At 39.2% G+C, this 13,005-nt stretch overlaps 1 protein-coding gene across 5 annotated transcripts in view; it reads left to right on the forward strand.

Moving 5' to 3' along the window:
* LOC132112376 (NACHT, LRR and PYD domains-containing protein 3-like) overlaps positions 1-13,005 on the forward strand; it is a 72,625-nt gene that overhangs the window by 48,768 nt on the left and 10,852 nt on the right. For 4 of the 5 annotated variants that reach the window (XM_059519826.1, XM_059519828.1, XM_059519829.1 and 1 more), the window contains 4 exons: positions 1,091-1,252; positions 3,310-3,471; positions 8,903-9,058; positions 10,187-12,025. In XM_059519826.1, coding sequence (XP_059375809.1) covers positions 1,091-1,252; positions 3,310-3,471; positions 8,903-9,058; positions 10,187-12,025 — 2,319 coding nt within the window. The remainder of the gene's footprint in view (positions 1-1,090; positions 1,253-3,309; positions 3,472-8,902; positions 9,059-10,186; positions 12,026-13,005) is intronic. The other variant, XM_059519827.1, reaches the window with a different exon arrangement.

Genomic DNA, 13,005 nt, shown 5'->3' on the forward strand with positions numbered 1-13,005 from the left:
GTCCGCACCGCATTGAGTTAAAAACATCTCAACTTTTCAGAAAGCCATAAGCGCACCGCAGGTCATGTGACAAGAACCAACCAATCAGCTTCATCCTTTCCCGTAACAACGTTAAAAGCTCAGCCATGATGAAGGAACAGCTGATCATAGCTGTATATGGATAGCCATTTTTTAAATAAATTTAGTAGCAGAGCTACTGAAAGCGATTTTTTGTGCTGCAAATGCATTTATCCTTTGCTGAAATTTCCGAGTCTTCATGGAAAGAGCAGGTCAATGGCAGATGCCTCAGGAGCGCAAGTGCCCGAAGGCTTTTGGAAAAAATCAGAAAGCGGTGCGCCTTGCGTTTTCCACGCGTTTTTAGGCACGATATGTGAACGGCCCCTTAACGTGTGTATGATTGCTTGCAGGTGAGTGCATAATCAGTGCAATGGAGCAAGGGAATTGTAGTCCAGGGTGACATGCGACAGTCTGTGTGGTGTGAGTGTCTATATAATCAGAAGGCAACCTCAAGGTTTACCCTTGTTTTACCCTATTTTTTGTCTCTGTGTGTTTTGGCAAGTCTTCAAAAAGGTTTTTTTTTTTCAGATTCTTTAACTCCCTCTACAGTTTATCTAACTCTTGGCAGCCATCAAGCACTTGCTGATCAAATTACATTTGCACAGAAAGACAGAAACTCAAACAGAACTCAGATCCAATTAACATGTGCCATGAATACTTAAAAAGTCACACAGTAATTGCTGTAAAAAATGATTTCCCAGAGATGAAACAAGCCCATTAAGGGTTCAGCAGCTCTATTGACTGTAAATATCAGCTGATCACAGAATCAAGGTTATATTGAGGAATCAGGAAGTTCGAAGGGTCACAGTCCTGGCAGTCATAAATGATTCAGACACTCAGATTGATTCTAGGAGTAGTTTCTGAATCTTTTGAACTGGGCATTGAGTTGAATGGACATTCATCCAAAACTTTGTGTATGTGTGTGTGTGTGTGTGTTTGTGAATATAGTTTGTTTTACCTTATATTTTACTATTGAGTGGCATAAGAATTCATGAAGATGTTTCATTTTTTCATTTTTATTGTCTGTGTTTAGCTCTGCCCGTAAAATGAGTCTCTATGGGAAGAGAGAAGAGGAGGAGGATGTTCAGAAACATAAAGCAGCATCTACAGAATCCAGCTGTGTGTCTATGAAGAGTGACAGGTCTATGGTGAGCCCCCTTGAATTTAGTGATGGAGCAGTGACCTCTGACCCTAAGTGAGTATAAACGTTATTTTAACATATTATTGGTTTTTGTTTGTATGTGTGTATTCATTGAATTTACTTTTTCTACTTAATTGTAATTTGTGGGGTAATACTTATCTTTAAACACCTTTCCTGAAGTCTCTTGTACATTTCTACATACAAATTTTCATAACAGATAAAAGACAGGTTTCAGTTAAGTTTTTATTCTAAGATTTGTTTCTGAAAAATCATCAACAATCTTACTGATAGAGCTTATAGAAATGGTAATTATCAATCATTTAACTTTAGTACAAAAAAATAAAAGGCTACTTTCATTTAAAGGATTAGGAATACTACTTTAGTTTACATGTTGAGATTAAACTCTGCAAGTTTATCAGATTTCTCAAATTTCTCAAACATTCCTTAGATTCCTTCATCTTGTAAAAACAGTGAGTGAGACAAGAGACATGCAGATCCATATGCAAAGTTTTATTTGAAGACATGGTCAGAAACAGGCAGGGTTGAACACTACCAAACAGATGTAGCACAGGCAAGACACAAGAGTAGTCCGGTAAGTAGGCATGGATCAATCGATGTTGAACGTAATCCAGGGGGAAAGGCAAATGGATAATCCAAACAAACAGACAATAGTTCAGAAGAGGGGCAAACAAAGTCCGAAATGGCAAGACAAAGAGATAATCCAAGACAGGCGATAACTCCAGGGCAGGCAGCAGACAGACAGGATGAGATAAACACACTAGAATCAAGATGGGTATAACAAGACTAGACTCTAGTCGAAAACTAGGACAGGAAACTGGCTCCGTAAAGTTGCTATCACTGATTGAGGGATAAACACAAACAATACTCGGCCCTGAACAGTGGCTAGGGCCTCATATTAAGGGGCTGTCCACATATCGTGTCTTTTACACGCTCAAGTTCGTTGTTTCAAATGTACGCGCGCAATATGCACGCTCATAATGGAAGCGATACGCTCATTTTTTTCAGGGCGCGTCCGCACCGCATTGAGTTAAAAACATCTCAACTTTTCAGAAAGCCATAAGCGCACCGCAGGTCATGTGACAAGAACCAACCAATCAGCTTCATCCTTTCCCGTAACAACGTTAAAAGCTCAGCCATGATGAAGGAACAGCTGATCATAGCTGTATATGGATAGCCATTTTTTAAATAAATTTAGTAGCAGAGCTACTGAAAGCGATTTTTTGTGCTGCAAATCCATTTATCCTTTGCTGAAATTTCCGAGTCTTCATGGAAAGAGCAGGTCAATGGCAGATGCCTCAGGAGCGCAAGTGCCCGAAGGCTTTTGGAAAAAATCAGAAAGCGGTGCGCCTTGCGTTTTCCACGCGTTTTTAGGCACGATATGTGAACGGCCCCTTAACGTGTGTATGATTGCTTGCAGGTGAGTGCATAATCAGTGCAATGGAGCAAGGGAATTGTAGTCCAGGGTGACATGCGACAGTCTGTGTGGTGTGTCTATATAATCGGAAGGCAACCTCAAGGTTTACCCTTGTTTTACCCTATTTTTTGTCTCTGTGTGTTTTGGCAAGTCTTCAAAAAGTTTTTTTTGTTTCAGATTCTTTAACTCCCTCTACAGTTTATCTAACTCTTGGCAGCCATCAAGCACTTGCTGATCAAATTACATTTGCACAGAAAGACAGAAACTCAAACAGAACTCAGATCCAATTAACATGTGCCATGAATACTTAAAAAGTCACACAGTAATTGCTGTAAAAAATGATTTCCCAGAGATGAAACAAGCCCATTAAGGGTTCAGCAGCTCTATTGACTGTAAATATCAGCTGATCACAGAATCAAGGTTATATTGAGGAATCAGGAAGTTCGAAGGGTCACAGTCCTGGCAGTCATAAATGATTCAGACACTCAGATTGATTCTAATAGTAGTTTCTGAATCTTTTGAACTGGGCATTGAGTTGAATGGACATTCATCCAAAACTTTGTGTGTGTGTGTGTGTGTGTGTGAATATAGTTTGTTTTACATTATATTTTAATATTGAGTGGCATAAGAATTCATGAAGATGTTTCATTTTTACATTTTTATTGTCTGTGTTTAGCTCTGCCCGTAAAATGAGTCTCTATGGGAAGAGAGAAGAGGAGGAGGATGTTCAGAAACATAAAGCAGCATCTACAGAATCCAGCTGTGTGTCTATGAAGAGTGACAGGTCTATGGTGAGCCCCCTTGAATTTAGTGATGGAGCAGTGACCTCTGACCCTAAGTGAGTATAAACATGTTATTTAAACATATTATTGTTTTTTGTTTGTATGTGTGTATTCATTGAATTTACTTTTTCTACTTAATTGTAATTTGTGGGGTAATACTTGTCTTTAAACACCTTTTATGAAGTCTCTAAGTACATTTCTATATACACATTTTCATAACAGATAAAAAGACAGGTCTTTATTCAAAGATTTGCTTCTGAAAAATCATCAACAATCTTACTGATAGAGCTTATAGAAATGGTAATTATCAATCATTTAACTTTAGTACAAAAAAAATAAAAGGCTACTTTCATTTAAAGGATTAGGAATACTACTTTAGTTTACATTTTGAGATTAAACTCTGTAAGTTTCTCAGATTTCTCAAATTTCTCAAACATTCCTCAGATTCCTTCATCTTGTAAAAACAGTGAGTGAGACAAGAGACATGCAGATCCATATGCAAAGTTTTATTTGAAGACATGGTCAGAAACAGGCAGGGTTGAACACTACCAAACAGATGTAGCACAGTCAAGACACAAGAGTAGTCCGGTAAGCAGGCATGGATCAATCGATGTTGAACGTAATCCAGGGGGAAAGGCAAATGGATAATCCAAACAAACAGACAATAGTTCAGAAGAGGGGCGAACAGAGTCCGAAATGGCAAGACAAAGAGATAATCCAAGACAGGCGATAACTCCAGGGAAGGCAGCAGACAGACAGGATGAGATAAACAGACTAGAATCAAGATGGGTATAACAAGACTAGACTCTAGTCGAAAACTAGGACAGGAAACTGGCTCCGTAAAGTTGCTATCACTGATAGAGGGATAAACACAAACAATACTCGGCCCTGAACAGTGGCTAGGGCCTCATATTAAGGGGCTGTCCACATATTGCGTCTTTTGCACGCTCAAGTTCTTTATTGCAAATGTAGGCGCGCGATATGCGCGCTCATAATGGAAGCGACGCGCTCGTTTTTTCCAGGCGCGTCCGCACCGCATTGAGTTAAAAACATCTCAACTTTTCAGAAAGCTACAAGCGCACCGCAGGTCATGTGACAAGAACCAACCAATCAGCTTCATCCTTTCCCGTAACAACGTTAAAAGCTCAGCCAAGATGAAGGAACAGCTGATCATAGCTGTATATGGATAGCCATTTTTTAAATAAATTTAGTAGCAGAGCTACTGTAAGCGATTTTTTTGTGCTGCAAATCCATTTATCTTCATGGAGAGAGCAGGTCAATGGCAGACGCCTCAGGAGAGCAAGTGCCTGAAGGCTTTTGGAAAAAATCAGAAAGCGGTGCGCCTTGCGTTTTCCACCCGTTTTTAGTCATGATATGTGAACAGCCCCTTAAAGTGTGTGTGATTGCTTACAGGTGAGTGCATAATCAGTGCAATGGAACAAGGGAAATGTAGTCCAGGGTGACATGTGACAGTCTGTGTGGTGTGAGTGTCTATATAATCGGAAGGCAACCTCAAGGTTTTCCCTTGTTTTACCCTATTTTTTGTCTCTGTCTTTTGGCAAGTCTTCAAATTTTGCTTTTAATTCTGTAACAAAATCTAAATTTCATTTTCCACACTGGCTAAACAGCATTTGACTCAGTTTACTACAGTAGCCACACCCCAAACTCTTGCTGTTGGCTGCGTGGAGGAGTGCAAATACATAGGTTGAGAGGCAGGTAGGACATCGGACCAAATTAAATGACTTAACAGACTTTTTATGGGCCTGAGTCTTCCACAGAAGATATTTTGACCACTTTAATTATTGATTAAAGGTGTGAAGAGAATAAACCAATATAACAAAGTGTTTTTGCTGAAAATTGCCATTCTTAGCTTTAAGGCCTTGGTTATGTTCAAAGGTGCATTTAATCTAATATGTTAACTTTATTAAGTTATACATATAAATTATAATGCTTAAGTTTATAGCCCACAATGTACAATGTACTTTTTTGTAATAGCTGTGTACCTATGCAATATGTTCATGTACTGTAGGTATAATGGAACAGTGTGCAAAGTTTGGGGAATAAAGGAGTAACAACCTGTTGCAATCGCTTTAGTATTAGACCGCTTGAAACATGGAAGACCAAAGTAAATTGGTTATACGTTTGCTGTGTCAAGGCAACAAGATAATTCTCCATATACACTCAAAAAATTACTCTTTAACATCAATGAAAGATTTGGAATGCTTTCCTTTTAAGACGGAAGGCATGCATGAATTACCAGAGATGGGACCAAGTCACACATGTGCAAGTCTCAAGTAAGTCTCAAGTCTTAACCTTCAAGTCTCAAGTAAGTCCCAAGTATTTTTTTCTCGGGCAAGTCAAGTCAAGTCAAGTCACAAGTTATGTCAAGTCAAGTCAAGTCCTGTAGTAAGTCAAGTCAAGTCCAAGTCAAGTCACCTTATTATTGTAATTTTACCTGCCGAATCTGATCTTAATAAAGTTAAAGACAAGATATAAGTAACAGTAAATTAAAATAATTTGGATTTGCATTGTAAATACTCATGTTCAGTAAAATACATCATGGAATCAAACAAAATTGTAACTTCATAAAATTATTAATTTTTCACTTCTGCCAACAGAAATGTTTTACATTTTCAACATTGAGTCCATAAAACAAATAACAGCTAAACATCCAACAGACTCCCCTCTGAACACCCCCCCCCTCTCCTCTCTCTCTCTCTCTCAAACGATGTGACATGACATGACATGACATTCGGCCAAGTATGGTGACCCATACTCAGAATTTGTGCTCAGCATTTAACCCATCCGAAGTGCACACACACAGAGCAGTGAACACACACACACACTGTGAGCACACACCCAGAGCAGTGGGCAGCCATTTATGCTGCGGCGCCCGGGGAGCAGTTGGGGGTTCAATGCCTTGCTCAAGGGCACCTAAGTCGTGGTATTGAAGGTGGAGAGAGAACTGTACATGCACTCCCCCCAACCACAATTCCTGCCGGCCCGAGACTCGAACTCACAACCCTTCGATTGCAAGTCCGACTCTCTAACCATTAGGCCACAACTTCCCCTCAAACACAGTTTACATACAACATTAAACTTTCTTACATTTCTCCTCTCTCTCTCTCTCAAGTTCAAGTTCAAGTTGCTTTATTGGCATGACATTTGAGTTACAGTATTGCCAAATTTAGCATTTAGATACAGAATAAAATATGATTACAATAAAATACAATAAAAATAGCAGCAGCAGATAATATTTCTAATATTAATAATAGTAATTATATAGAATTAAGAATATAAAATAAAACAGTTGAATACAATAAATTATCCCTTTCGTATGGTGTGTATGGTGTATAAATATTTAGTAGCTATTGTGACTGCTGTCTCATTCTCTCCAAGTATATAGAGTAGTTTCTCTGAGTCATTTAGAGACAAGAATGAAGGATTCAAAGCTTCAAACTGTGGGAAGAATGTTTCTCTTGTAGTGCTGTATTTGGGACAGACAAGAAGGAAGTGTTTCTCATCCTCTGTTTGATTCAGCTCACAGTGTTTGCCTCTCTTCTCTCGGTAGCCAGGATCTTTTATGTCTACCAATCTCTATTTCCAAATCGTGATCACTGAGTCGATATTTTGAAAGGATTTGTCTTTATTTTAATGGCTTTAGTGATAAGTAATTTGCCAGTTTTGTGGTTCTGTTTAGGGCCGAATAACACTGGAGTTTGGTTTGGAGCTCAAATTCCTTTTTTTCATTTTTCATCATAATTATACTTCAGCTTTTTGTCAATTAGTTTCTGAATGTTGGGGTTGTGATTGGAGTCAGACTCAGTTTGGGTTTCCTTCATCAGGTGAAGCACGAGTGTGTTTCTCTCTCACTCTCTCTCTCTCACACACACACACACAATCTCTCTCTCTCAGAGTACATCCGTAAGTCATTACCTCTATTACAAGGTATTGCACTTGCAAAATATAAGATTCGAGAGTCTTGTCTGCAAGCCGAGCACGATGTTGCCTATCCCACCATGTATGCGCCACCGGTATGCGCGCTCATAATGGAAGCAACGCGGTCGCGACGCACACGCGGTGCGACACGCTCGACGCCTCAGGGGCGCAACTGCCCGAGCGCTTTGGAAACAATGAGAAAGCGGCGCGACTAGCGATTTCCACGCGTTTTTAGGCGCGAATTATTGACGACAAAAGCGATGACCCTCAGTACCCCTCAAGCTGAGATGTTGATGTGATATCTGATCTAAGTGGGCGTGGTCTGCGTAAGGTAGAGAGGGCATGACTGATGATGTCATGACATGACAACGCGATTCTCAGCCTGCGCTCCAGCTGAGTAATCAATTTTATTTTTTAAAAATAATTTATATATTTTATATTCAAACTGAAAACATAATGTGATTAACACTCAAGTCATTCAAGTCATCCTGTCTCAAGTCAAGTCAAGTCCCGAGTCTTTAACTTCCAAGTCCGAGTCAAGTCTCAAGTATTTTATTTTTTGTCAAGTCAAGTCACAAGTCTTAAAAATAGCGACTCGAGTCGACTCGAGTCCAAGTCACCAAGTAACAAGTCCCCATGTCTGTGAATTACTAACACATGTTCAGTTTTCACCCACCTGTTCATGTTAACTTAATCCATAACCTACTGTATTTACGTGAGGTACTCTACATGATAAACATTTGGACTGTTGTGTGTGTATTTGAGAGCTGAGAACTGATTGCGCGCTGTATGTGAGAACTGAGGAAGTGGAGCGTGCGTGCGCGTGCGAGAGAGAGAGCACTTTTATCAGCACGATTCTGCCTATCCCACCTTCACTAACTTTAATTTAATCTACAACAAATTATGACTCCAAGGAAAACCGCAATGTCTGGTCACCTTATCCCTACCACTTCGGGTGCTAAGGTCATTGTTTCAGATCGCTAGTTCGCGTTTATTAGCATATCCATCCACTGTGGCTGCCATACTGAGACTAGTTATGCAAACAGCCCTTATCCGATCGCAATCCAATGAGAGGGACACACATTTTGAAGGACAATAGCTTATAGGATGCATTTTGAATGTCCGGTAGTCCTCCAATAACATTATTGTCCAGTCTCGTCTAGTTAATGAAGACGCGGCATAAAGTTCGTAATAATTTCGTCATCAGATATTTTAGATTTTTAGCTCGCCAACATCTCATCTTAGTCACAGAAAAAATGTTTGTTAACAAATATTTTATTGTTGTCGTCTTCGTTAACGAAATTAACACTGCCACACAGAAATGAAAATTCATTTACGCAACCTTCTCATTGCATACCTACCTGTATGTGCATTTCTTTCTTCTGCTGAACACAAAAGATTAAATGTAGAAAACCATACCAGTTCCCATTGACCTACATTGTATTTTTGTCAATATTTCTGTATTATTTTCAACGGAAGAAAGAATTTAAAAGATTTTCAGGCAAAATTAATCAAATTATCAATTCATTTTTTATTGTCTATTTCTAGAAGTACTGCCTGTAAAATGAGTTTCTATGAGAAGATTGAGGAGAAGGAGGATGTTAAAGCAATATCTCCAGAACACAGCTGTGTGTCTATGAAGAGTAACAGATCCATGGTGAGCCCCTTTGAATTCAGTGATGGAGCGGTGACCTCTGACCCTGAGTGAGTATAAATACCCACTGTGCAATGTGATGTCAGAGTGACGTATTTTTCTTGTAATTTTTGGACGTCCAAATTCGGTCCATTGAAGGGGTTGTTTTGTAACGCCAGTCTTTTTTCATCGTCTTCCCACGTCTAATGTTGACTTTTCTTGGGACCTCCGTGTAAGGGCTATTTATAGTTCAAATGTGGTCGTTTGGGACATCTTTTCTACATCAAATTTAGACTTATTTTGGACGTCGTTTTTATAACCTCTATAACTGTGGTGTCACGTAGGTGCGGGGATGAACTCAAGCGCAGACAGAATGCACTACACACAAGGTTTATTAATGACAAAAAGGGGAAAACAAAACCCACAAGGGGGAAAACAATGACTAGGGAATAGACAAATAACTTAACAAGACTTAGACTAGAAATTAATAATAAAACAAAAGACTCTTCAGTCTGGTACTCACACGACAGAAATACAATCCACAGGTTTCACAACGTTTGAAAAAGTGTTACGATGAACCGCACTAGACAGCGAACACAAGGGGATTGAAATAGGGAAACTAACGATAACATAACAGGTGACACAGGTAAAGCAATAATGACAAAACGAGGATAACAAGGGGGCGGGGCAATGGAACGAGACAGCACAAGCACATGAACCAAAGACAAGGCCATATGCTTGCACACAAAACATGGGCCTGTCATCATCCTGCCTCAAGACTAGAGACAATCAAGGACACGAGGGCAGAATCATGACATGTGGTCCCATGTTTCCAGAGGGTGGATGACGTTTTCTGTGCCAGTTAATTTTCCTGTAGCTTTGTTTGGCTCAACAGCTAGTTTCAACAGGAAATGCATTACACCTTCGTATGCATCTCCAGTTATCACCTGCTGCTGAGACAATCAAATGGAGTTATTGCTAAATGATCTGGAACAGCATGCCATCTTCTGAAATGGGACTAAATCATTTTTTTTTTTTTTTTAAAAAGTAGTTTTCTGCCTGCCTGAACTGACACTTCTGTATGAATATGGTGCAATTTCATATTAGAGTTTCATAGTTTAGTGTGCAGGAACATTTAAATGATTTTCTTCATTTTAATATGTTTACAGATTTTTCTGTTCATCTCTCTGTTTCTACAGAGTGAAGAGAGATGATGAGATCAGATCAGAAACATCCCGTCTGACCTGCACTGACATTGACTCTCAGACACTCAAAATGCAGAGAGTCAAAGAACAGCACAAAAGCAACATGAAGAACAAGTATGAGAGATTATTTGAGGGAATCAAACTAGAATATAATCAAACCCTCCTGAACAAGATTTACATAGAGCTCTACATCATAGAGGGAGAGAGTGAAGGAGTGAATGAAAAACATGAGGTTTTACAGATTGAGAAAACACAAATAACACAAGACACTTTAATCTGCTGCAATGACATATTTAAACCCTTACATCAACCAGGACGTGAGGAGAAAGATGAAATCAAGACTGTTCTTACTAAAGGCATCGCTGGAATTGGAAAAACCGTCTCTGTGCAGAAGTTAATTCTGGACTGGGCCGAGGGAAAAACCAATCAGGATGTAGATTTCATGTTCGTGCTTCCATTTCGAGAGATGAACTTGATTAAAGATCGTCAGTACAGTCTTCACAGACTTCTGCTGGACTTTCATCCTGAACTTCAAGATCTGGACTCAAAGATTTATGAAGAGTGTAAGGTTGTGTTCATCTTTGATGGTCTGGATGAAAGCAAATTTGCACTGATGTTTTCAGATAATGAGAGAGTTTGTGATGTGAATGAGTCTTCATCAGTGGCTGTGTTGATGTCAAACCTCATCAGAGGAGAGCTGCTTCCCTCTGCTCTGATCTGGATCACCTCCAGACCTGCAGCAGCCAATCAGATCCCCGCAGAATACATCAACCGTGTGACAGAAATTCAGGGATTCAATGAGCCTCAGAAGGAGGAATATTTCAGGAAGAGAATCAGTGATGAGCATCAAGCCAGCAGAATCATCTCACACATCAGAAGATTAAGAAGCCTCCACATCATGTGTCACATCCCCGTCTTCTGCTGGATCTCAGCCACTGTGCTTCAAAACCTCCTGAAACAAGATGACAGTGCAGAAATCCCTCAAACTCTGACTGAAATGTACATCCACTTCCTGCTGACTCAGATCAACATGAAGAATCAAAAGTATGATGAGAGAGATCCAGAGAAACCCCTGAAGTCCAGCAGAGATGTGATTGTGAAACTTGCGGAACTGTCTTACAAAGAGTTGATGAAGGGCAATGTGTTGTTCTACGAGGAGGACCTGATTGAGAGCGGGATAGATGTCACTGCTGCCTCAGTGTATTCTGGGATTTGCACTGAGATCTTTAAGGAGGAATCTGTGATTCATCAGAGGAAAATCTACTGCTTCATTCATCTGAGCTTTCAAGAGTTTCTAGCCGCTTTCTTTGTATTTTGCTCCAATGGTAAGAATGAGGAACCACCGAATTCATGCCAGAAAGGCTCTCTGTATGACCTACTAAAACCAGAAGTTGATAAATACCTACAGAGTAAAAATGGACACCTGGATCTTTTCCTGAGGTTCCTGCTGGGCATGTCACTGGAGTCCAATCAGAGACTCATAAAGGATCTGCTGACACTCACAGTGAACAGCTCAGAGACAATCAACAGAATCACACAGTACATTCAAGACATAATCAAGGGTGATGAACGTCTCTCAGTTGACAGATGCATCAATCTGTTCCACTGTCTGCTTGAAATGAAGGATCAGACTCTGTACAGAGAGATTCAAGAGTTTGTGCAATCAGAGAATCTCTCAGTGAGGAAACTCTCTCCATCTCACTGCTCAACAATCGCCTACATGCTTCAGATATCAGAGGAGGTGCTGGATGAGTTTGATCTGAGGAAATACAACACATCATATGAGGGAAGAAATAGACTGATACCAGCTGTGGTGAACTGCAGAAAAGCTCTGTGAGTATTAATTTATGTGGTGAATCGTGTTTTTTTTTTCTTACTCACACTAAACAAGATTTCTAACTTTTAAGGCTCAGAAGGAGGTGATGAGTCTCAATTTTTTTTCAATGTTTAGGGTGGGGTTGACCTTGTTGCTATGGATGATGTCAGCATGTTTACAAACTATGCCAACAGTGATTGGCTGATAGTCTCTGTCAGAGATTTATTCATGAAAATATTTTAGAGTAAAGATAAGGGTTTAAAAATAAAAATGTTGCCACATTCCAATAAAGATTTTAAAATGCAGGCAAAAGCCCTATTCTCACAGGATTAGTATTACCTGGTGACCTCCAGTCATTTGTAATAACTGAGGAAGTTGTCTGTGATCTTAATTTCATTACTAATCGGACATGTCTGTAATTTAAACTAAATTAGTAAAAATGTTGTAAATAAAAATAAATTGCCCTGCAAATTACCTACCATATTTTGTCCAACGAAGGTGATACCTTAATAAAAGCTCATTATCGTTAAATATTTCTAAAATGTTACAATCTGAGGCAGATTGCTGGCAACAGACATTTTAGGAATAGTTTGTGGTTGGTCTTAGTGGCTTAGGAGTCCTCTACCCTACTCCTAACTTTCACAGAGTTAGGAGTAGTGTTGTCATGATACCAAAATTTCAGTATCCGGTACCGATACCAGCGAAAATCCACGGTTCTCAGTACCAATTTCGGTACCAAAGCAAAACACAAAAATATGCTAATAAAAAAAAAACACTTTTTATCACAAAAAAATAAAACCAATGCCATTCTTTATACTTATTTACAATTGTGTTTAAATATTTTCTACAAGTAGTATAATTATGAAAAAAAGTAAACAAGTTTCACTGAAATTTAATTTGTCTTTGATTAATGAATTTTAAACACATTTTACTTTTTGGTAAATAAAGGGGATTTGCTATTAAAATTAAAACATGGAAGAAATATTGTGTGATCTAA

This window comes from Carassius carassius, chromosome 32 (assembly GCF_963082965.1).
Source record: "Carassius carassius chromosome 32, fCarCar2.1, whole genome shotgun sequence".
Lineage (NCBI taxonomy): Eukaryota > Metazoa > Chordata > Actinopteri > Cypriniformes > Cyprinidae > Carassius > Carassius carassius.